General features: G+C 50.1%; 1 protein-coding gene across 5 annotated transcripts in view; it reads right to left on the bottom strand.

The window, feature by feature from the left end:
• The window catches only part of LOC140429070 (FYN-binding protein 1-like), a 556,929-nt gene that overhangs the window by 75,046 nt on the left and 456,609 nt on the right, over positions 1-25,274 (bottom strand). For all 5 annotated transcript variants that reach the window (XM_072515618.1, XM_072515617.1, XM_072515621.1 and 2 more), the window contains exons 4-8: positions 16,650-16,741; positions 14,739-14,776; positions 13,813-13,859; positions 5,207-5,333; positions 207-366 (exon numbers count right to left, since the gene is read on the bottom strand). In XM_072515618.1, coding sequence (XP_072371719.1) covers positions 207-366; positions 5,207-5,333; positions 13,813-13,859; positions 14,739-14,776; positions 16,650-16,741 — 464 coding nt within the window. The remainder of the gene's footprint in view (positions 1-206; positions 367-5,206; positions 5,334-13,812; positions 13,860-14,738; positions 14,777-16,649; positions 16,742-25,274) is intronic.

The raw sequence follows: 25,274 nt of genomic DNA, 5'->3' as shown, positions 1-25,274 counted from the left end.
CTGGGCCTCAAGCTCCGGAATTCCCTCTCTAACCTCTCCACCTTTTTATCCTCGCATTCCTCCTTAGAGGTGCTTCTTAACACCTATCACTTTGAGCAAACTCCTATCCGTGGCTCAGTGTTCAATTTCTGTCTGAATTTGCTCCTGCCATGTTTTACGACATGAAAGATGCCGTATGAATTTTGTTTTAGCTTCAATACACTTACAGGAACCTTCCAGTGTCCTGGCCAGCCACTTGCCCTCGGGATTGTCTGTGATGCGGACGACCTCGAGCCACTCGCCCTGTTTGCACGACAGCTCACTCTTTCCACCTTTGTAATCCATCGTCACCTTCACATTCTGGATCACCTCGATCGGTCCCGTCAGCTAAACAGAAGATAAGACTCACTTTAGCCATCCGCTCCACTGAGACAGATTCTCATCTCAAACCACCCACTGCAACTACACCTGACCTTAACAGAGGGCTTGAGCTGGCTGAGAAATGGCCGCGCATGCGCGGTTACAATTTTCTTTCGGCTGGGAAACATGCTCAGAAAGTAAAGAAGAAAGGTGTGAAACGGTGCAAAACTGGAGCTCGGTTCTCCCGAAGAGGAGTGCCACTGCCGAGGTGTCCCAGGGAGCAGGACCCGGGGGGAGGGGCAGGGAGAAGTTACCAAACAAAGCAGATGATTTCAAATGTCTAAATTGGAAACCCTCATGAGAAAGACGGAGTTTCAGTTGGCTCACAGTGTGACAAGCCCTCTGAGTGGGTTGTTGAGAAATCCATGGAATCTGTTTTGGTCGCATCTGCGTTTGTCCAAAGTTGACCAATTGCTTCACATGTACCTCATATTTACCCCGAATATTAGAGTATAAGTTAAATATGGTAAATTGTTTCCTATTATGTATTTGTGTGTGCCTGTAAAGATATATGGTGAACATTTGTATCATTTTCTTGTGTTTGAATTGAGATATTTTCAAACTCTTGCCTGGTGTAATATTCATTTTTCTTGTTTGATGTATATTTTATTTGTTGTGTTAGAAATTAATCAGCAGATTCCTGTGAATTTGTTCAATAACTGTAATAATCTTGTCAAGGCCAGTCTTCCCAAACCCTTTTATTAAAGCGACAAAAAAATTGTCACAACCGCGTTTTACAGCACACACGTCCAAGCCCGTGGACTTACACAATACCCACCCGGTTGGAGCAGCGTGTTTGAAGCTCCCAGCGCTCATTCCCCATTGGGTGAGCTCCTAACTGCTTAATAGGGGAATTCCTATTCCACGAGGCTAATGGGGAGATCTATTGATAATCCCCTATGTCCTTCGAGCCCATCATGACATCCCTCCCCTCTCAAGTCTGTTTCTTCCTCAGTATTCCCGCGGCGAAGAATCCCCTCCTGCCTCTTGGCGATGGGTCTGAGGGCAGTTGAGGGTAGAGCCGGATCTGGAGGTGTGACTTGAATTGGAGATCTTTGTTTCCGGAGCGAGCATCGAAGAGTTACTGACATGGGTTCGTCCCGAGATTTGCTCGGGCGCGGACTCCCTCCTCCTCAGGTGGTACAGGTGTTTCTTTATAATCTTACCCTGGACCTTCACTTTGTACAACACTGGCCTCGTTTTTTTCCATTATGATGCCAGGGATCCAGGCTGGGACCAGCTCCGAAGTTCTCCGAAGTTCCTCACGTAAACCTGATCACCCGTCTTGAAGGTTCTTTTGGTTCTCCGTTTGGGAGACTGTTCCCTGCCGGAGCTGAATTACACCTGATTTGCGCTCCCGCTGGGAGTACAAATCAGGAAGTGATTCCCAATCCTTAGCCATGCAAATTCAATCCCCCCCCCCCATCCCCCTACAGCGCAATCCAGCTCCTGGACCACTTCAAACAGAGTTAAGCACTGTCGGTTTCTAGGTGACCACTTCAAAGTCACTCAGCCAAGAAGGGAACTGATTGGTAAGCACTTAATAATGTTTGAAGTGGCCGAGAAGCTGCCAATCAAAGCTTCATACTTATAAACATTGCAGTAAGTTTCTCAGCCGACCACTTCAAAGTTATTCAAACATAAAGGGAGATGAATGGAGCGATGCTGACAGCTGCCGGGGTGTGGGAGCTGTCAATCACAGTCTAGTAAAATCAATATCAAAGAGAAATGAATGGATGGCTTGTAGCTCAAAGATCTGAGGGGGGTTAAACCCAGTTGACTGGTTTCTCTTTCTAGGAATTGACAGGTGCTGCTTCCTGTGTCTGAGCCAGCAGGTGTATTGACCAGGTGAGTGTTAAAGCAGTGATCTATTTCACTGCCTCTGCCTGGACTGCTCTCTAGCTTCCAGGCAGGGATCTCTCCTCTAGGGGATCTGTGGGAGGGTCTCTGTAAGGCGTCTCTTTACTTGGGGGTCTCTGTGGGGGTGTCTCTTTTTTTAGGGGGTCTCTGGGGGATCTCCTTATATAGGGGCCTCTGGGGAGGGTTCTTTATTTAGGGGCTCTCTGGTGGGGGGGGGGGGGGGTCTGGTGGGGTGGGCAGCTCTTGCAATGTTGGGGGGAGGGTGGCCCTCTCATGGACCTTGGGGGTAAACCCTTAAAGAGTTACCCCCTCGGCCCACCAAGAGGTCCACCGCGTCAGGACCACACTGGTCAGGACCTGTGGTGATTCTCACCCACGTGATTCCCGGTCTGGCCCGGAGTATCGCGTGGTCTTGGAGAATATGGTGCCCGGCCCGGAAGTAGATGCGAATGAGTATTAATGATCCATTTGCAGCCCCCTGCTGGCGTGGAGCTGGCCCTCGGCCCCGGCGGCGGCAGGGGGCATGAGTATCGACGCCGTTTTGTCCCCACGCTGGGTTCTCCGCCTCATCAGTAACTCCGCCACAGGCATTTGAGAATCCAGCCCATAATCCTTGTTGGGGCTCCACCCTCCCATCCAGGCTTGGGAATAGTTGGCTTCATCTCGTGCGAGTCTCCGCCTCGTTGACAGTTTCGCTGGGACAGTTCTTATTGTGTGAGGAGTGATCCAGTCGTCCAATACAAATCCTGCCAGTTTGGTCTCTCTGGAAGCCGCAGTTTGGTTCTTGGTGCCAGTTTTAAAAGTCTGCATCGTCCGTTCCGTCAGCCCATTTGACGGACAGGTGTTAAAATTCTGTTCTGATGAGCCTGATGCCATTGGATAGCCTGAAGTTTTGGAACTCACTCCTTGTGAAGGCAGTGCCGCTATCGGAAACCAGGACTTCTGGTATTCCATGTATGCAAAACGCTGTTGCAATTTCTCGATTGTAACGTGGGAGGCTGTGGAGCTGGTGCGGTGCATCTCCAACCACTTGGAATGTGCATCTCCCAGGATCAAAAACATGGAACCCACATGCACTCGCAGCCATGGCCTGCCTGGCCGCTCCCATGGGGGCAGGGAGGCTGAAGCAGGAAGTTAGGGATTCTGCTGGCATTGATCGCGCTATTTCACCAAGCCCGCGAGGTCTGAATCGAGGCTGGGCCGCCAGGCTGAGCGCATGGAGGAGTTTCATTTCAGATACCCCAGGGTGACCATTATTTAGTTCCAATATTATCAGGAGCCGCGCTGGGCGAGGGACAACTACCCGGGACCCCCAGAGAATGACACCGTCCTCAACACCGAGCCTGTCCCTCTTGATCAGACAGGGTTTCATTTCTGAAATGACTCAAATGCGGCTTCAGTTGAGGGACCCCCCCCCCCCCCCCCCCCCCCCCCCCGGCGAGGCCAAAAAAAGTTGCAATGTGCCGTTGGACAGCGAGATTCTCCGCACTGCTGCCGGCAAGAAACCAGGACGCACCCAAAACGGGACAGAAAGCGCGGGATTCTCCATCCCTGTTTTCCGCCCGCCGCCAGCAGCGGGATTCTCCGTTCCCACAGCCGACCAATGGGCTTTCCAATCGTGACCACCCCACGCCGGCGGGCGTGGGCGCTCTGCCGGTGGACTGGAGGATCCCGCTGATGGAGAACTCGGCTGAGATTTTGTCCGGTTAAATTGCGCCCAAGGGTTCCGAATGCCGTTTGGTTCCCAACCCTCCTGCCACTGGAAGCAGCTTCTCCTTGTCTCCTCAATCTAACCCGTCATGACTTTGAACGCCTCCAATAAATTTACCCTCAACCTTTTGCAGGGCATTGTGGAGAAATCCACCCACCAAGAAAACGTAGCTGATTTTTGTGTGTGATTTTTGGTCAATTGAAATTGATACTTGACCTGAAGTTGCCATAAGCTAAAGATGAATGTGCTGTTAGTAAAGCCCAGAGAGAGGACCACACAGCGGAATCTTCTGCTCTCATCCGTGGCGAGCTAGGATGTGGGAAGTGCATGTGATTCAGCGGGAGGGCGGTGTACTGGAACCCTCCCATCTTCTTGTCTCCACCAAATGAAAACAATGGGTGAAGCAGATGCAATAGTTTTTTGAAGAATAAAGGGATTAAGGGTTATGGTGTTCGGGCCGGAAAGTGGAGCTGAGTCCACAAAGGATCAGCCATGATCTCATTGAATGGTGGAGCCGGGTCGGAGAATCGCCGGGGGCAGGCGTGAATCCCGCCCCCGCCGGTTGCCGAAGTCTCCGGCACCAGAGGTTCGGTGGGGTCGGGAATCGCGCCGCGCCGGTTGGCGGGCCCCCCCGCTCGATTCTCCGGCCCGGATGGGCTGAAGTCCCACCGAGAAATTGCCTGTCCCGCCAGCGTAAATTAAACCACCTACTTTACCGGCGGGACAAGGCGGCGTGGGTGGGCTCCGGGGTCCTGGGGGGGGGGCGCGAGGCGATCTGGCCCAGGGGGGTGCCCCCACGGTGGCCTGGCCCACGATCAGGGCCCACCGATCCGCAGGCGGGCCTGTGCCGTGGGTGCACTCTTTCCCTTCCGCCTTCGCCACGGTCTCCACCATGGCGGAGGCGGAAGAGACTCCCTCCACTGCGCATGCGCGGGAAGCTGCCAGTGGCCGCTGACGCTCCCGCGCATGCGCCGCCCGGAGATGTCATTTCCGCGCCAGCTGGCGGGGCACCAAAGGCCTTTTCCGCCAGCTGGCGGGGCGGAAATTCCTCCGACGTTGGCCTAGCCCCTCAATGTTGGGGCTCGGCCCCCAAAGATGCCCGTCTGATTTGCGCCACTTTGGGCGCCAGTCGGCAGACATCGCGCCGTTTCCGGAGAATTCCGCCCCAGTTCTTATTCAGTATATTGTACGTTAATTTGAGCTCATCGGATATTCATTCAGAACAACACTCATTACCTTGAATTTCTTCCGCATCTCCTGCTCTCTCTTTTCTTTATCCTTCTGCTCTTTTCTCTCCAGCTCTTGTCGTCTCTTCTCTTCCTTCTCCTTTCTCTTCTCTTCTTCTTTCAGTTCCTTCAGCGACCTTTTTGGACAGGGGAGAAAAAGGATCTGGAAATAAATCGCGTTGACGAACCTCTGAGCAATAATTCCCGTGTTGATTAGAATCGATCCAGGACCACATGGGGAGGCCAGGTTTGCAACGTGGAGCAGAGAGGCGGGGATGTGGTGCCTTCGATTGTAGCTGACTGAAAGGCAGGCTTGGAAAGGGTGAGAAATGTCAGTCAGACGATAATAGGTGGAGCATTCCCTATCTTCGGGTGGAGAGAGTTTAAGACTGGGACAGTGTGCGTGTGGGATTCAAGATCAGGTTTCATTGAAGAAAATTCTTCGAAAACCTCAGTAGCAGGTACTTTCCCATGATTAAACATAGAAGTGTCTATTAATTTCCCCTTTGTTGTCAGGGCAACCAAGGCAGTTCAGCCAACTGAATCCGATCGAGAATTCAGAAGAAACCCAAAGAGCGGTGGGAATGTGGAACTCGGTGATGTGTTGGGTGCTCTGGATCCGTGGAACACATACAGGCCACCAACACTTAAAATAGTGCAACACTATTTTATTAAGTTAGAAACTGTTGAACATACTTTCATTGCGGGTTAACACGATGTTAGATTAAACTAAAGACCTATGCCTGTCCTAACCAGTCTATGCACTCAGTACATGGTGAGGACCTGTGCTGTAAGCTGTAAGCTCTGTCCTTCTAGGAGGCTGCATCCCGAATGAGCGGGAAAACTGATGCCCCCTGTCTTTATAGTGCGTGTGCTCTAACTGGTGATTGGCTGCGGTGTTGTGTGTGTGTTGATTGGTCCCACTGTGTGTCCATCAGTGTGTGTGTCTGCACCATGATATACTGGAGTATATCATGACACTCGCTACCACAGGGACTGACTGAAACAAATAGTGTAGATGCATTTGAGGGGAAACTACACAAGCGTATGAGGGAGAATGGAATAGAGGGTTATGGTGGCAGATTTTTTTATTCGTTCATGGGATGTGGGGGTCACTGGCTGTGCCAGCGTTTATTGCCCATCCCTGAGGGCAGTTAGGAATCAGCTACATTGCTGTGGGTCTGGAGTCACATATAGGCCAGACCGGGTAAGGACGGCAGATTTCCTTCCTTGAAGGACATTAGTCAACCAGATGGGTTTTTACAACAATCAACAATGGTTTCATCATTTGACTTTTAATTCCAGATTCTTTTTATTGAATTCAAATTGCACCATCTGCCACGACGGGATTGGAACCCGGGTCCCTGGAGCATGACCCTGGGTCTCTGGATTACTAGTCCAGTGACAGCACCACTGCCTCCTCCTGAACAAAGGCCGGCATGGGCTTGTTGGGCCAATTGACTGCTTCGGTGCTCTTTATCCTACACAATCCTACATAAAGCAAAATATCCCCAAAGCCAGACCAGTGGAAAATACAAAGCTGATCCCAGTAAATGTGACCAGGAAGCTGTCCGACTCTTGTAAAAGCCCAAGTTACAGTCATGTCCTTTAGGGAAGGAAATTTGCTGTCCTAACCCAATCTCAATCTCTGGGCAGCATTGTGGACAGCGCAGTTGCTTCACAGCTCCAGGGTCCCAGGTTCGATTCCCGGCTTGGGTCACTGTCTGTGCAGAGTCTGCACGTTCTCCCCGTGTCTGCGTGGGTTTCCTCCGGGTGCTCCGGTTTCCTCCCACAGTCCAAAGATGTGCAGGTTAGGTGGATTGGCCATGCTAAATTGCCCTTAGTGTCCAAAATTGCCCTTAGTGTTAAGTGGGGTTACTGGGTTATGGGGATAGGGTGGAGGTGTGGACTTGGGTAGGGTGCTCTTTCCAAGAGCCGGTGCAGATTCGATGGGCCGAATGGCCTCCTTCTGCACTGTAAATTCTATGAAATCTCGACTACACGTAAGTCTCCTCTAAAGGCTCTTTGTACAGAGAATTAAAAGGATCTGGAAATAAATCATTTAATAAACCTCTGAGCGACAATTCAAAGGTTAGAGCAGAATCGGTTAAGAGACAATTTCATCGGGATGTTCAAAATTCTTCTCAATTCCATAGAATCTCTACAGTGCAGAAGGAGGCCATTTGGCCCATCGAGTCCGAACTGACTCTCCGAAAGTGCACTCGACCGAGGCCCACTCCCACCTCCCTATCCCTGTAACCCCACCTGACCTGCAAATCTTTGGACTGTGGGAGGAAACCGGAGCACCCGGAGGAAACCCACGCAGACACGGGGAGAACGTGCAAACTTCACATAGGCAGTCACCCAAGGCGGGAATTGAACCCGGGTCCCTGGCGCTGTGAGGCTGCACTGCTAACCACTGTGCCACCTATAGGATTACTTTGACTGAGCCGTCTTATGTCGAACTGACACCAATGGGAAAATATTTGCCATTGAGCCACTAGTGGTTACAGTAGAAAGTTCACCAGCACCTTCTCAAGGCAACGAGGAATGGGTAATGAATTCCAATACTGCCCACAAAGGAATGGTTTTATTAAAACGCCATTGCAGAAAGGGAGATTGAGGCAGTGTGAGAACCAGGGCACACAATATGGAGATGTGTACTCCTTAAATACTGAAGAATAACACAGCAATCATCAATGTAGCATGTCATTAGGCATCCATGGCTCCCTTCTGTTTAAACTAGGTGACAGTGTGTCGCGGATTTGAATTGCGGATAGATTAGAAAGTTAACTTTCCTTTTTGTTTTTATATAACCTGGTATATAGGCCAGAGCTGCAGCGTGTAATATTCTGCAAGGCCCTGTGATCACTAAGGAAACGAGTGACAGCTGACTTGTTTTGACGGTGTTTGGTTTGGGGAGGAATGTTGACCAGGACTTTGGGGAAGAACCTCACTGCTCTTTGTCCAAAAGTGTCACGGGGTCATTTATATCCAACTCGACAGTCAGACAGAACCTTCGCTGAAAGTCACATCCTGACGGAAACAGCATGAGCAGGGCAGCACTCCCTCGGTACTCCCCCAATAGCGTCAGCCTGGGCTCTGTGGCGAGACTGCAGAAGCTGAGAGCAGAAAAGGAGACTTAATCGAGGCGGCCAAAACCGTAAATGGAGTAAATGAGGAGAAACCGTTCCTGGTGGAAGGAGGGTCCGTAATCTGAGGCTACTGATTGGCAAATGAGCGAGAGGAGTTGCGAGGAATCGCTTTATTTTACACAATGAGTTGTTGTGACCTGGGATCCATTTCCACACACTGGCGTGTGGAGGAAGCAGTTTGAACAGTACCATTCAAGAGGGAATTGGATGAATACTGAAATGCAAAACAAAGTGACAGTGCTGTGGAGGAATAGGAAGGGGAGCAGGGTAATTGGTCAGGTCGACTGCGGAGCTGGCATTGACATGATGGGTCACATGGCTGCATTCTGCGATGCTATGTGCTCCGAGAGTGGGTCCCCGTTCCAGGACCCCGTTCTGCGGCCCACAGTGGGGTAGCCCACGTCGCTCCAGCTGCCGATCCCTGCATGAACCCGGTGCCGCGGAATCCGCGCATGCGCAGTCTGCCCGGCGCCAACTAGCGCAAGCGCAGTGGCCTTCTTCCCCGCGCCTGCCCCGCCGCCAAATGGCGCAGGGCCACAGGAGCCAGCGCGGAGGAAAGGAGGCCCCCCCCCCGACAGAGAGGCCGGCCCGCCAATCGGTGGCCCCCAATCGCGGGCCAGGCCACCTCGGAGGCCCCCCCCCCCCCGGCATCGGGGCAGCGTGACGCGACGTGCGCGGCCCGCCGGCGATTCTCCAACCCGGCGGGGGGCGGGGTCGGAGAATTCCGCCCACTTATCTATTTTGTCCAGACCCCTCATGATTTTGAATAACTCTATTAAATCTCCTCTCAGCCTTACCTTCTTCAAAGAAAACAATCTGCAACTTCTCCAATCTATCTACGTTGCTTAAATTTTTAATTCCTGCAAGCACCTAATAATACCTTCACGTTTGCCTTACGAGGACATAGTGGCGTATTGGTAATTTCCCAGGCTAATGCTCTGGGAACAGGGGTTCAAATCCCACTGCTGGAGGAATTTAAATTCAATTAACGGAAAATTGTGGAATTGAAAGCTAATCTCAGTAATGGTGAACTTAAATCCATCACCGATTTTTGTGATGTCTCATCTTTCGGGTTTATCTGACCGGCCTACATTGAGTCCAGACCCCCAGCCGTGTGGTTGGCTCTTAATTGCCCCATGAAATGGTCTAACAGCCACTCAGCGGAAGGTAATTCAGGATGGGCAACAAATGTTGGTCTTGCCCACAATACATCAAAGAATATAAAAAATATAGAGAGGTGCCCAGAAATGAATCACTTCAACCTTCTTTGCTGTGATATTTGTCTGCCATTTGTTCGTCCATTCCACCATCCTGCCTACTACCCCCATTTGAAGTTCTTCTCTATCTCCCAGGTCACAATGTTCCCAAGTTTTATATTATTTGTATACGCAGTGTGCTGTGCACCATGGTATACGCTGGGGGAGCAGGGCTCCAAACACCAACCCTTGGGGAAGTCCATCATAAACCTCCCTCCAGCCCCAAAACATGTATTAACCACTGCTGCCTCCTGTCGCTCACTCAGCTTTGTACCCATGTTACTCCCACGTTACTACTGCCCCTTTCAGTCATGAGCTATAACTTTGATCTCAAGTCCGTTGTACAGAAGGGTAACTAATGCCTTTTGCAGGTCCGTGTACCAACAGCATTATTTGTCCAGACCAACCTCATTAAAAAAAATTCCAGCAAACTAGTTAAACACAATTTTCCTGTAACAGATTCATGCTGGCTTTCCTGAATTAACCCTCACTCGCCCAAGTGACTATTAATTTTGTCCTGATATATCATTTCTAGAAGCTTCTTCACTACCAAGGTTAAATTGACTGGCCTGTAATGACTCCGCTTGGCTTTACAACCCGTTTTGAGCAATGGTGTAACTTTTGCAATTCTCCCGTCCTCTGGTACCACCCCCGAATCTAAGGAAGACGGAGCCTCTGCAATTTCCACATCCGGGCCTGCTGCCGTATCTACTTCAAGCCTATGCAGTACCTTCTCCTCATCAATTTTACACCCTTCTAGGGCGAAATTCTCCCCCAACGGCGGGATGTCCGCCTACTGGCGCCAAACCCGGCGCCAATCAGACGGGCATCGCGCCGGCCCAAAGGTGCGGAATGCTCCGCATCTTTGGCGGCCTAGCCCCAACATTGAGGGGCTAGGCCGACGCCGGAGGGATTTCCGCCCCGGCAGCTGGCGGAAATGGCGTTTGTTTCCCCGCCAGCTGGCGCGGAAATGCGGCGCATGCGCGGGAGCGTTAGCGGCCGCTGTCAGTTTCCCAGCGCATGCGCGGGAGCGTCAGCGGCCGCTGTCAGTTTCCCGCGCATGCGCAGTGGGGAGAGTCTCTTCCGCCTCCGCCATGGTGGAGACCGTGGCGGAGGCGGAAGGGAAAGAGTGCCCCCGCGGCACAGGCCCGCCCGCGGATCGGTGGGCCCCGATCGCGGGCCAGGCCACCGTGGGGGCACCCCCCCGGGGTCAGATCGCCCCGCGCCCCCCCCGGGACCCCGGAGCCCGCCCACGCCGCCTGGTCCCGCCGGTAAATACCAGGTTTGATTTACGCCGGCGGGACAGGCAATCTCTGGGCGGGACTTCGGCCCATCCGGGCCGGAGAATCCAGCGGGGGGTCCCGCCAACCGGCGCGGCCCGATTCCCGCCCCCGCCCAATCTCCGGGAGCGGAGACTTCGGCGGGGGCGGGGGCAGGATTCACGGCGGCCAACGGCCATTCTCCGACCCGGCGGGGGGTCGGAGAATGACGCCCTTAATGTCTGAACTGCCACTTCTTTCACTATGACATGTGCAACATCATCTTCCTTGGTAAAGGCAGAGGCATAGAATTAATTTACTACCTCAGCTACATCTCCTGCCATCATGCGGGAATCTATTTTTGGTCCCTATTCAGTCTAATCTCCCTGGAGCTGGCCCCAATGACCCAGGAATCTAAAGCAAAGTCTCTTGCCACACATTAATCTACTTTATCTTCCGAGTTCGAGGAGGTGACTAGGTGCACAGACAAGGGCAGTGCAATTGATGCAGTCTACATGGACTTCAGTAAGGCTTTTAACAAGGTCCTGCGTTGAAATCTGATCAAGAAGCTAAGAGCTCATGGGATCCGGCGCCATTTGGCAAATTGCATCCAAAATAGGCTTCATGGAAGGAGGCAGAGGATGATGTTTGAAGGCTGATTTTGTAACTGGTAAGCCTGTGCCCAGCGGTGAACCACAAGGATCGGTGCTGGGCCCCTTGCTGTTTGTGTGTACATTAATAATCTAGCTGTGAAAGAGAAATGAACAGTAAATTTGCAGATGACGTGAAATTGGTGGTGTGGTAAATAGCGAGGAGGAAAGCCTTAGATTACAGGCCGATAAAGATGGGATGGTCAGATGGGAGGACTAACAAGGCAAGGGATTATACAATGAACGGTACAACGACAGGAAGTACAGAGGACCAGAGGGGCCTTGAGCTGCAAGTCCATAGATCCCTGAAGGCAGCAGGACAGGGAGATAAGGTGGTTAAGGAGGCATATGGGATACTTGCCTATATTAGCTAAGGCATAGAATATAAGAACAGGGAGGTTATGATGGAGCTGTGTAAAACGCTGGTTAGGCCACAGTGTCATGTGAGAGCACCTTTAAGAAATGGGTGTTTAAGAAATGTACCTTTAAGAAATGGGTGTTTATCAGTGATGTCAGAGTGTGGGTGGAGCTGGGCTGTCTGTCAGCTTTTTACTTTCGTTTTAGGCGGTTTGCTGCAGGGTGTGTTTTAGTTTTGTTTTCAGTGTTGGAGCTGAAGCCAGACAAAGCAGGTGTACTGTTGATCTCTCTGCCATGAAAAGACTATCTCTTGATCATTTGGGGAATTCAGAATTATAAATGTTCTCAGTAGTGAATGTAAACCTAATGTGCTTCTGTTAAAAGGTGTTTCTTCTGTCTTCTGGATGTTGTTTGGGAAGTTATTAAGGATTACTTAGTGTTGTATTCTTTGGGGGTTGTATTTGAATTGATGGTTGCTAAGATGTTCACTGTATGTTTCAAAAAGGTTAACTTGTGTTCATACAATAAACATGGTTTTGCTTTAAAAGTTACTTTTCCATTTCTGCTGTACCACACCTGTATAGTGGGCCGTGTTCTCCCCACTCCACAATCTATTAAAAGTTGTGGGTCAGGTGAACTCCATGATACACTTTGGGGTTCTCTAAACACTGGCCCATAACAACAGCTGGAGTACTGTGTGCAGTTGTGCTTGCAGTGAAGAGGGTGCAGAGGAGATTCACCAGGATGCTGTCTGGGTTGGAGCGTTTCAGCTGTGAAGAGAGGCTTTCCCCTTAAGAAGGCAAATGGAATTTTGTCCTTCATTGCTAGAGGGATGGAGTTTAAGACTAGGGAGGTTCTGCTGCAATTGTATAAGGTGTTAGTGAGGCCACACCTGGAGTATTGTGTTCAGTTTTGGTCTCCTTACTTGAGAAAGGACGTACTGGCACTGGAGGGTGTGCAGAGGAGATTCACTAGGTTAATCCCAGAGCTGAAGGGGTTGGATTACAAGGAGAGGTTGAGTAGACTGGGACTGTACTCGTTGGAATTTAGAAGGATGAGGGGGGATCTTATAGAAACATATAAGATTATGAAGGGAATAGATAGGATAGATGCGGGCAGGTTGTTTCCACTGGTGGGTGAAAGCAGAACTAGTGGGCATAGCCTCAAAATAAGGGGAAGTAGATTTAGGACTGAGTTTAGGAGGAACCTCTTCACTCAAAGGGTTGTGAATCTATGGAATTCCTTGCCCAGTGAAGCAGTAGAGGCTCCTTCATTAAATGTTTTTAAGATAAAGATAGATAGTTTTTTGAAGAATAAAGGGATTAAGGGTTATGGTGTTCGGGCCGGAAAGTGGAGCTGAGTCCACAAAAGATCAGCCATGATCTCATTGAATGGTGGAGCAGGCTCGAGGGGCCAGATGGCCGACTCCTGCTCCTAGTTCTTATGTTCTTATGTTAGGCTGGAGTTGTTTTCCTTGGAGCAGCGAAGGCCGAGGGGGGACCTGATTGAGATGTACAAAATCAAGAAGGACATGGATAGGGTGGACAGGGAGAAATCTTTCCCCTTAGTAGAGAGGTCAATGACCAGAGGACAAAGATTTAAGGCGAGGGGCAAAGGGATTTAGAGTGAGTTTGAGGTAAAACCTTTTCACCCAGAGGGTGGTGGGAATCAGGAACTCGCTGTCTGATTGGGTGGTGGAGGCGGGAACACTCACAACATTTAAGAAGCATTTAGATGAGCGATTGAAACACCGCAGCGTACAAAGCTACGGACCAACTGCTAGAATATGGGATTAGAATAGACAAGCGCTTGACCTGCTAGCACAGGCATGATGGGCTGAAGGGCATCTCTGTCTGTGCTGTAAAACTCTGTGACTGTACATATAATGTGCCTACCGCACAAGAACAAATAAAACACAGCACTCAGTTCAAAGGTTTACCTGTAGTTGTCCAAATCTTCATACATTTCTCCATCAGACTCATCCTTCTGAAATAAAGAAAGGCAATTTTCTCTGATTTTAAATGAACAGTGAGACAGTACCACTTGTACACACCCAAACTCACAACACAATCACAACCCTGCACTGATTCCCGGACCTAATCTCCGCCCCACCCCCACAGGATTCGGGGTGACCTGCTCCCTACCTCGGAAGTATCAGGGGCATTTTATAACCCCCCCCAGCCCCCATCACACATGAGGGGAAGCCCCCCCTCCCAATCCTCCTTTGGAGGAGGGTTGTTCCCTTGGCAGTGCCCTCTTCTCTGCTCAGATCAATACCCACTGGCACTGCCAGGGGCTGGTATAGCACAGGGCTAAATCGCTGGCTTTGAAAGCAGGCCAAGGCAGGCCAGCAGCACGGTTCAATTCCCGTACCAGCCTCCCCGAACAGGCGCCGGAATGTGGCGACTAGGGGCTTTTCACAGTAACTTCATTTGAAGCCTACTTGTGACAATCAGCGATTTTCATTTCATTTCATTTCATTTTCAAATACCAAGCCTGGGCACTCATCCCTGGGGCCTTCACGCCTCAGCCCTGGCGTGGTCATCACGACTGGGCTTGGTTTAGACTACAGCATAAAGCCTTTTAGTTACATTGAAATACATCTAAATTTATAGAAATCAGGATCATATCCAGAAGATCACGTCACTGGCAGGGTGGTGGGGAGGGGGGAGGGGGCTGGGAGGGAGTGGTGGGAAGATCTCAAACTATTATGGCCCTCTCACCAGATTTAGCGGCCATAATGGGATTTGTGCCCACGGCTAACAGACCCTAACACCCATGCTGGTTAACTCTGTTTCTCTCAACAGATGCTGCCTGACCTGTTGAGTATTTACAGCATTTTCTGTTGGACAATAGAAATCTTACCTCCTCAGAATTGTTGGAGGGTGCCTGAATCCTGCGATCTGAAATGGTAAATGTTGCGAGAGAAAAATATAAACAGGGAATAAATAGTACAGATTGCTTAAATCAAAAAATCCAGATTCAGTCTTCAGACTGCATGTCTTCATTCCAATGTGTCCACTGGTTGACTATCTAAATTGTCTCCCAGGCTTGATGTCAGTTTGAATGTCTATACCTATATTGTGTGGTTGTCTGTGTCAATATTTTCTGCTTTTAGTTTCAGATTTCTGCAATTACAATTCTTGATAATTTAAAAAAATTGTGTTAATCAAGATTACTATAATATGATCGAATTCTTCATCAAGATGGAAAGTGATGTTGTTGGTTCTGAAACTAGGGTCCTGAATCTCAATAAAGGAGACTACGATGAAATGGGCAGCACGGTAGCACAGTGGTTAGCACAGTTGCTTCGCAGCTCCAGGGCCCCAGGTTCGATTCCCGGCTTGGATCACTGTCAGTGCGGAGTCTGCACGTACTCCCCGTGTCTGCGTGGGCTTCCTCCGGGTGCTCCGGTTTCCTCCCACAGTCCAAAGATGTCCAGGTTAGGTGGATTGGCCACGCTAAATTGCCCCTTAGTGTCCAAAAAAGTTAGGTGGGGTTACTGGGTTACGGGGGTTGGGTGGAGGTGCGGGGTGCTCTTTCCAAGGGTCGATGCAGACTCGATGGGCCGAATGGCCTCCTTCTGCACTTTAAATTCTACGTCTATGTCTGTATGAAGCGTGAGCCAGCTACGATCGATTGGGGAATGTTACTGAAAAGGATGACAGTGGATTTGGGCATGGCAAACATTCAAGCAACTGCAACAATTCTTTATTCCTGTCTGGCACAAAAGTAAACTGAGAAAGGTGGTCAATCCATATCTCAAAGGGAAATTAGAGATAGAATTCGATCCAGGGAAGAAGCATACACATTGGACATGAAAAACAGCAGGTCTTGAAGATTGGGAGCAGTTTAGAATTCAGCAAAGGAGGACCATGAGATTGATTAAAAAGGGGGAAATAGAATCTGAGAGTAAGCTTGCACGGAACATAAAAACTGACTGTAAAAGTTTCTACAGGTACGTGAAGAGAGGAAGATTGGTGATGAAATGGCTGAGCAACTAAATCCATAGTTTGGTTTTGTCTTCACAAAGAACGACACAAATAACATCTCAGGTATGTTGGGGAACACAGGGGGCGGGATGAGAGCAGGTGTGGACGGCGCCGGCGGGACTTTTGTACGAGGGCCGCTCGGCACATCGCGGGCCGAGAATCGCCGTGCCAACCACGCCGGCGCCAATGGCGCCGATTCTCCGCTCTGCGACCCGGGGCTGAGAGAATCCCGCCCAGGGTTTAGTGAAAGGGAGGAACTGAACGAAATCAACATTAGTAGGGAAATGGTGTTGGGAAATTGACGGGATTGAAGGATGATAAATGCCCAGGGCCTGAGAATCTACATCCCAGAGGTGGCCCGAGAAAAAGTGGAAACATTGGTGGTCATCTTCCAAGATGTGATAGATTCTGGAACAGTTCCTACAGATTGGAGGTTAACTAATGTAAATCCACTATTTACAGAGAGAAAACAGAGACTGATGGATCAGTCACTGTAAATTCACACTGAAGTGTGCACCGTTACAGAGTAATGAGGAATGGGCAATAAATGTTGGCTTGACCAGTGAAGTCCACATTCCAAGAATGGTAACAAAGTCCCCACAGTCAGAATTTAGTATTTCAATCCTTCCATTTGAGCTTGATTTAAATGCAGTGATAAAAGTCCAGCGCCTCACCAACTGCCTCGTCCAGCTCCCACTTGCAGTTCTTGTATTATCCATTTACTGTCTTTTTTTTTTAACTCTCTCACTTCTTTCGGAAATCCTTGGTTTGAATCAGTCCTTACCTTCTGGCTTCATTGGTGGAAGGGGCGGTGGCACTTGCCCAACACTTAGAACGTCATCATAGTTTTCGTCCTCTTCCTGTTCTGTCGTCGGGCTGTCAACAAGAAGGAACAGTGGTGAAGAGAAGTACAAATGGAGCAAGAACCTTTCCCCTCTACTCCCTCGATAAGCCTGATCTTGTTCTTAGAATGATTGCCACATCCACAAAGAAAAACAGACTTGCGTTTCCACAGCGCCTTTCACATTCTTAAGAGTCCCAGAGCACCTCATAGCGAGTTGATGCTTGTGAAGTATAATCACTGTTGTAGACAATGTGGCAGCCAATTTAAGCAGAGCAAACTCCCACAAATGTCATTGCAGTAACTTATGGACTATATTAGAGGAGACAGATACTCCATGAATCTTAGTGTAACCCGAATTTCAAAGAGAAATACAATAGAGAAATTACCTTTCATTGAATAATGACAGTATATACTGTAACAATAAATTCTCGCTCCTCCTCATACTCTGATCGTTATTGTTATGATGACCAGAGTACAGTCACACAATACTGTAAAGGTCATTCCTGTTTATTCCATTATTTCCCCTTTCTTTCATTTTGACGTTCTTATTTTGATCCATGGATGATTAATGGAGATGTGTCTTTAATTCAAGCAGGAGAGAACACAGCTAGTCTGTGCTGGTTTAAACAGAAGCTGCAGATTTGTCGGCACCAGAGAGAGAGATGGGGTGGCACTCGGTTTGATTCATTGGCCAGGATATTGCCGAGCCCCAGACTGACAATGTTTAAGTAAGTTTTCGAGACCTTGCCTTCCTACTCCATACATGCATGCAGTGGACAAACTGGGCCGAGACGTGGCAGTGACGATCTCTGGCCATTTTTCCAATCTGCTACACATGATCTTAATTGAGAATCCAAAGGGAGGGAGGTTGAACAGGGAAGTCTGGTTTCTAAAATCCATTGATAAACAAACATAGTTTGGAACAGACTTGAGGAGGAGCTTCACTCAATTAAAAAAATATCAACATCAACAATAACTTGCATAGAAGGACAAGAGCAGCAGATACCTGGGAACCCCACCCACCTGGAGGTTCCCCCCCGAGTCACTCACCACCCGGACTTGGAAATATATCGGCCGTTCCTTCACTGTCGCCGGGGCAACATCCTGGTACTCCCTCCCTAACAGCACAGTGGGTGTACCTACACCTCAAGGACTACAGAGGTTCAAGAAGGCAACTTATCACCACCTTCTGAAGGGCAACATGGGGTGGGCAATAAATGCTGGTACAACCAGCAATGCCCACAACCCATATATGAATAAAAAATTATACAGTGCTTTTAACATAGTAAAATGCCCAAGGTGATTCATAAGAGCGTCATCAGACTAAATTTGGCACTGATCCACATGTTGAGACAGGAGATCTGTTTTAAGGAATGAGGGAATATTAAAGGAGGATAGAGGTATAGAAAGGAAAAGAGGCTTAGGTAGGGAAATCCAGAGATTAAGATATCGGCAGCCGGAGGCACAGTCATCAAGGCAGGGGTGATTAAAATCGGGAATGCTCAAGAAGCCAGAGGTGGGCGAGCACAGAGACTTGCAGAGCGATTTAAGGAGTGCAGGAATTTTTATTTATTTTATGTTTTTATATGAATTCAGTGTACATAATTCTTTATTCCAATTAAGGTGCAATTTATTGTGGCCAATCCACCTACCCTGCACCTCTTTGGGTTGTGGGGGTGAGACCCACGCAGACAGAGGGAGAATGTGCAAACTCCACACGGACAGTGACCCGGGGCCAGGATCGAACGCGAGTCCTCAGCGTTGTGAGGCCGCAATGCTAACCACTGCGCCACCATGCTGCCCAACAGGAATTTCAACATGTGGAAGAGAATCTTAAAATCGAGGGCGGCTCGGTAACACAGTGGTTAGTGTCATAATATACACCAGTATATCATGGGGCAGACACACACACTGATGGACACACTGCAAGACCAATCAACACACACAACACCGCAGCCAATCACCAGTCAGAGCACACTCACTATAAAGACAGGGGGCATCAGAGTTCCCTCTCATTCGGGATGCAGCCTCCTAGAAGGACAGAGCTTACAGCTTACAGCACGGATCTTCACCATGTGCTGAGTGCATAGACTGGTTAGGACAGGCATAGGGCTTTAGTTTAATATAACATCGTGTTAACCCACAGTGAAAGTATGTTCAACAGTTTCTAACTTAATAAAATAGTGTTGCACTATTTTAAGTGTTGGTGGCCTGTGTGTGTTCCACGGATCCAGAGCACCCAACACATCAGTTAGCACTGTTGCTTCACAGCGCCAGAGTCCCAAGTTTGATTCCCGGTTTGGGTCACTGTCTGTGCGGAGTCTGCACGTTCTCCCCGTGCCTGCGTGGGTTTCCTCCGGGTGCTCCGGTTTCCTCCCACAAGTCCCGAAAGACGTGCTTGTTAGGTGAATCGGACATTCTGAATTCTCCCTCTGTGTACCCGAACAGACGCCGGAACGTAGTGACTAGGGATTTTCACATTGCAGTATTAATGTAAGTCTACTTGTGACAATAATAAAGATTATTATTATTACTGGACCAGTAGCCAATATCGGGCAGCGAGCATTGAGGTGGCGGAAGAACAGGATTGGTTATGTGACGGGACACGGGCAAAAATTTTGAATCAATTAACTGATGCGCAATCAATTACTCTCAAGACGAAGTGATTCATAACTGAAGGCTTTAATCTGCTAGAACTCTTCCCCAGCAGCTTCGATACAGAAAGTGAAGGCTGCTGGGACGGCACCGGTTCTTATACTCCGCCTCTTAGGGCGGAGCTATGTACAACAGCCAATGGTAGACTCCTGGGTCTAACCAATGGTCATCCACCTCTTTGGTACCGCAATACCTGGTACTACCACATTCACCCCCTGTTAAAAAAGAGCCCGGTGGGGGTGGTGGCCAGCGTTAATAATCGGCCTTCGCATGGTATGACCAGGTATGGAGGTACCGTGATGTCGAGGGAATTTACAAAGTGTTCATGGTGCAGCAATCAGTCGATCGGGTGGCCTGGTCGTCCTTCTGGAACGTCTGGGCCTCGGCGGTGATTCTGATGAGGGTCCCGCCGGTTGCGACTCCGGGAGCGTGATGTTCTGCTCCCTGACAGCTTTGTCACCCCTAGGCGGCGCTGTTGGGGCAAAAGGTGGACAGGGGGGGGGAAGCGCCTGTAGGGGGCGTCGGTGTGTGGTCGGGCCTAGGCAGGAGCGGCGTGAGTACTGACCCTCCAGTCAGGTGCTGCGGGGAGGGTGGGGGTGGGGGCAATGGTTCGGGTGCGCGTGGGGTTCCGGCGGGCGCCAGGTCCCGAAGGGAGACTGTGACTGGGCGGCCGTCAGGGAACACTACGTAGGCGTACTGGGGGTTGGCGTGCAGAAGGTGGACCCTCTCGACCAACGGGTCCGACTTGTGCGCCCTCACATGTTTCCGAAGCAGGATGGATCCGGGTGTCGCTAGCCAGGTCGGGAGCGATGTCCCAGAGGAGGACTTCCTGGGGAAAATAAGGAGACGTTCATGAGGTGTCTGATTGGTGGTCGTACAGAGCAGTGACCGGATGGAGTGGAGGGCCTCCTGGAGGACTTCTTGCCAGCGGGAGACTGGGAGGTTCCTGGACCATAGGGCCAGCAGGACGGTCTTCCAGACCGTTCCGTTATCCCTCTCTAGCTGCCCGTTTCCCCGGGGGTTGTAACTTGTCGTCCTGCTCGAGGCGATGCCCTTGCTGAGCAGGAATTGACGCAGTTCGTCGCTCATAAAGGAGGACCACCTATCACTGTGAATGTATGCGGGGAAACCGAACAGTGTAAAGATACCCTGGAGGGCCTTGATGACGGTGGTTGTGGTCATGTCTGGGCAGGGGATGGCGAATGGGAACCGGGAGTACTCGTCAATCACGTTAAGGAAGTACGTGTTGCGGTCGGTGGATGGGAGGGGGCCTTTGAAATCCATACTGAGGCATTCAAAGGGACGGGAAGCCTTTATCAGGTGCGCCCTCTCTGGCCGGTAGAAGTGTGGTTTGCACTCCGCGCAGATTTGGCAGTCCCTGGTGACTGATCTGACCTCCTCGATGGAATAGGGCAGGTTGCGGGTCTTGACGAAGTGGAAGAAACGAGTGACCCCCGGGTGGCAGAGGTCCTCGTGGCGAGCTCGGAGGCGGTCCACTTGTGCGGTGGCATAAGTGCCGCGGGACAGGGCATCAGGAGGCCCGTTTAGCTTCCCCGGACGGTACAAGATCTCGTGATTGTAGGTGGAGAGTTCTATCCTCCACCGCAAGATCTTGTCGTTCTTAATCTTGCCCCGCTGCGCATTATCGAACATGAAGGCAACCGACCGTTGGTCCGTGAGGAGAGTGAATCTCCTGCCGGCCAGGTAATGCCTCCAGTGTCGCACAGCTTCTACTATGGCCTGGGCCTCCTTTTCGACCGAGGAATGGTGAGTTTCGGAAGCATGGAGAGTACGGGAGAAGAAAGCGACAGGCCTGCCCGCTTGGTTGAGGGTGACCGCCAGAGCTACGTCGGACTCATTAACATTTATGGAGAGTGAGAGGCGAGAGGCTCTCCCTCTTGGGATGGGGGCACTGGGAAGTCTACCGTTTACTGCCTATCCCTGGCTGCCTCGGTGTTCGGTGGGACCTGTCGATCACTTGGCAAAACCTGAAATAATTTCTGCCAAGTATTCAAATAGTTTCGAAGCCATTGATGTTCCTACCAGTCATAGAAAATAGTTTTTTGAGTAGTTGACCCCTCCCACGATGCGAAGCGTTCCTTCGTTGAACTTGGAAACCAGTGATCAGCGCAAGTTATAATTCACTGTGATCTCGACTAAGGCAGTGGCTCTGCTTCCCGGGGAGGAGGTATTGATATGTTGGGTATATGGAAACAAGGAGGACAAAGGCCCGACTGTGCAGCTTTGTTTCTGAGCTGGAGGATATCAACATTGCCGACAGCTCTCAAATAACCGAGTTACTGGGATTCGCCTTTCGGGGGGACAGAGTCTCACTTGGGCAGAGCTATTCCCCCTCCCTCTGGACCTCCCACAAACAGTACAAGGCATTGGTGAGACCACACTTGGTGTACTGTGTGCAGATCCGTTCCCCTTGTTTGAGGAGGGATGTAGTTGCAGTGGAGGCAGTTCAGAGGTTCACTAGATTGATTCTCGAGATCAGGGGCGGGATTCTCCGACCCTCCGCACCGAAATCGCGCTCGGCGCGGGGGCGGAGAATTACCCAAAATATGCCCCCACGCCGGCACGCGATTCTCCGGTGATCAGAGAATCGGCGGCATTCGCGCGCGCACACGATCGACGCGGCGCCGGTCGGGGACCGTTGGAAAAGGACCCCCCCTCCCGGCAATTTTCCGTGCTCGACGTGCCGAGTCTCGTGGTTCTAACGTGGTTCCACCCGGCGGGAACTCGGAGTGGCGGCTGATGGGGGTGTTATGGGTAGGGGGACGTAGGGATCGGACGCCGCGGGGGGTCCTCGACGACGGGCAGGCCCGCGATTGGGCGCCATCGCGATCGGGAGAGACCTATCTTCCTCCGTGCTGTGTGGCTCTGCCATGTCGGCGGCGACCGCACCGAGGTGGGCCGCCATGCGCATGCGCGGTCTGACCAGCAGGGCCCCGCTGGCAACCAGAGCTGCGGGACGCATGCCACAGGCCTGCTAGCTCCCTGGAGAACGGGGAATAACCCTGGACGTTCAAGGAAAACGTGCGGAGTGATTCTTGGGTGTTTTCCGGCGGGCATGGGGACATAGTCTCCCAAAGGGAGAATCCCACCCCAGGGGTTTGTCTCATGAGGAGAGATTGAGCAGTTTAGGCCGATACTCTCTGGAGTTTAGAAGAATGAGGGGAGATCAAATTGAGGTGTACAAGATGCTAAAAGGTCTGGATAAAGTCGACGTGGAGCTGATGCTGCCTCTTGTGGGGCAGTCTAAAACAAGAGGCCATAGTTTTTGGATAAAGGGGAGCAAATTTATAACAGAGCTGAGGAGAAATCACTTCTCTCAAAGGGTTGTGAATTTGTGGAATTCACTACCCCAGAGTGTGGTGGATGCCGAGACATTGAGTAAATTGAAGGAGGAGTTAGACAGAGTTTTAATTGGTAATGGGTTGAAGGGTTACGGAGAACGGGCAGGACAGTGGAGTTGAGGCCGAGGGCAGATCAGCCATGATCATGTTGAATGGTGGCGCGGATAGAGGGGCTGAATGGCCCAATCCTGCTCCTGGGTTCAAAGGGAAGATCACGGACCGAGAGCTAAATGACTGAAGAGGCCCAGGAAGGTACAAATTCCACAAACAATCGGTGAAAGGTTCATGCCAAGGCTTTGCTTACACTCTGAAATGTTTGTGAATGCCTCGCTGTTATATTCTCGAAACGCTCATCAGTTTCCTCTTGTACCTTTGCTGCCTCTGTGTAATGAAATGACCACCATCGCTGCTTCCGTCATTTCAATGCTCACACATCATTAGACAAAAGACCACAGGACATTACAACTCAGACTATTTGATTGATTTGTGCGGTGAACCATAATAACCTCAGGTGACCTTCTTTCACATCCTGCCCTCCCCTTGACCTGACGTACCCATTCACCAACGGTTCAAATTGCCGTGGTTACCTTTGACAAAGGGTCACCTGGACTCGAAACGTTGGCTCTTTTCTCTCCCTACCGATGCTGCCAGACCTGCTGAGATTTTCCAGCATTTTCTCTTTGGTTCCAGCATCCGCAGTAATTTGCTTTTATGCTGTGTTTATACGTTCTTAACTATGTTAAAGGTTCTCGGAAAATACAGAATTTTACAGTCTATTTATTATGTTCACTTGATCAGTGAATCACTTTCTTCATTTGAAGGGGTGGATCTCCCAGGGTCCGTGGATAGTTGCCACAGAGGAGCAGTCTGACTGGATTGAATAGGATTTGATTTATTGTCACGTGTAGCGAGGTACAGTGAAAAGTATTGTTCCGTTCAGACAGATCGTTCCATACATGGAAAACATGTATACGATAAACACACAATGTAAATACATAGACACGGGCATCGGGTGAAGAATACGGAGTGTGGTACGACTCAGTAGAGAAGGTGTGTGAAGAGATCTGTTCAGTCCATAAGACGGTCGTTTAGGAGTCTGGTAACAGCGGGGAAGAAGCTGTTTTTGAGTCTGTTCGTGCGTGTTCTCAGACTTTTGTATCTTCTGCCCAATGGAAAAAGTTGGAAGAGAGAATAACCTGGGTAGGAGGGGTCTTTGATGATGCTGCCCACTTTCCCAAGGCAGCGGGAGCTAGAGAGAGTCAATGGATGGGAGGCGGGTTTGAATAATGGACTGGGCGGTGTCCACGACTCTCTCTAGTTTCTTACAGTCTTGGGCAGAGCAGTTGCCATACCAGGCTGTGATGCAGTCAGATAGGATGCTTTCTATGGTGCATCTGTAAAAATTGGTAAGAGTCAATGTGGACATTCCGAATTTCCTGAGTTTCCTGAGGAGGTTTAGGCGCTGTTGTGCTTTCTTGGTTGGAGCGTCAATGTGGGTGGACCGAGGACAGATTGTTGGTGATGTGCACCCCTAGGAATTTGAAGCTGCCAACCATCTCCACCTCGGCCCCGTTGATGCTGACAGCGGTGTGTACAGTACTTCGCTTCCTGAAGTCAATAGTCAGCTCTTTAGCTTTGCTGACATTGAGCGCGAGATTGTTGTCGCTGCACCACTGCACTAGGTTCTCCATCTCCCTCCTGTATTCTGACTCATCGTTGTTTGAGATCCGACCCACTACGGCTGTGTCATCAGCAAACATGTAGATGCAGCTGGAGCCAAACTTTGCCGCGCAGTCGTGTGTGTATAGGGAGTTGTTAGGTAATTTGGACAAGGAAAATGTGGGGAGATGTTCAAATTCATAAAGGCTCTCCCAAGGTTTGAGGAAAATGATGTGGAAGCATTCTTTATTTTGTTAGAAAAGGTAGCTAAACAAGTGAAATGGTCAAAAGGAATTGAACATTGCAATTGCAGGATTAATTGGTAGGTAGGGCGAGTGAAGTGCATGCATTTTTGTCAGAAGAGTTATCTGTAGAGTGTAAAGCAGTAAAGAAAGTTATGTACTGCATATGAATTGGTTCCTGCGGCATACAGGAAGAAATTCTGGAATGCAAGACAACAGCCTGGACAAACTTATATTGAATTTGAAAGGGTAAAGCAAAATAATTTTGACTGTTGGGAACGAGCATGGAGATAGCATACAAAGCCCTTAGAGAAGTGATTATTTTGGAAGAATTTAAAGTTTTGTTGCCTTGTGTGATAAGAACTCATGTGGAGGAACAAAAAGTTACAACTGCTAGGCAGGCAGCAGAGTTGGATGATGATTACGTATTGGTCCATCGAACTGTCCATTTTTTCATCTTTCTTATAGTCCTGAGAAGGATAGAAGGTGGGAAGGAGAAAGGAAACCAGATGGTCAGTGAAGAGTAGCATTGTGGATGGGCAGCACGGTAGCATTGTGGATAGCACAATTGCTTCACAGCTCCAGGGTCCCAGGTTCGATTCCGGCTTGGGTCACTGTCTGTGCGGAGTCTGCACAGCCTCCCCGTG

This window comes from Scyliorhinus torazame, chromosome 9 (assembly GCF_047496885.1).
Source record: "Scyliorhinus torazame isolate Kashiwa2021f chromosome 9, sScyTor2.1, whole genome shotgun sequence".
Classification (NCBI taxonomy): domain Eukaryota; kingdom Metazoa; phylum Chordata; class Chondrichthyes; order Carcharhiniformes; family Scyliorhinidae; genus Scyliorhinus; species Scyliorhinus torazame.
Note: the sequence above shows the minus strand (reverse complement) of the source record. Positions and strands in the feature narration are given on the sequence as shown.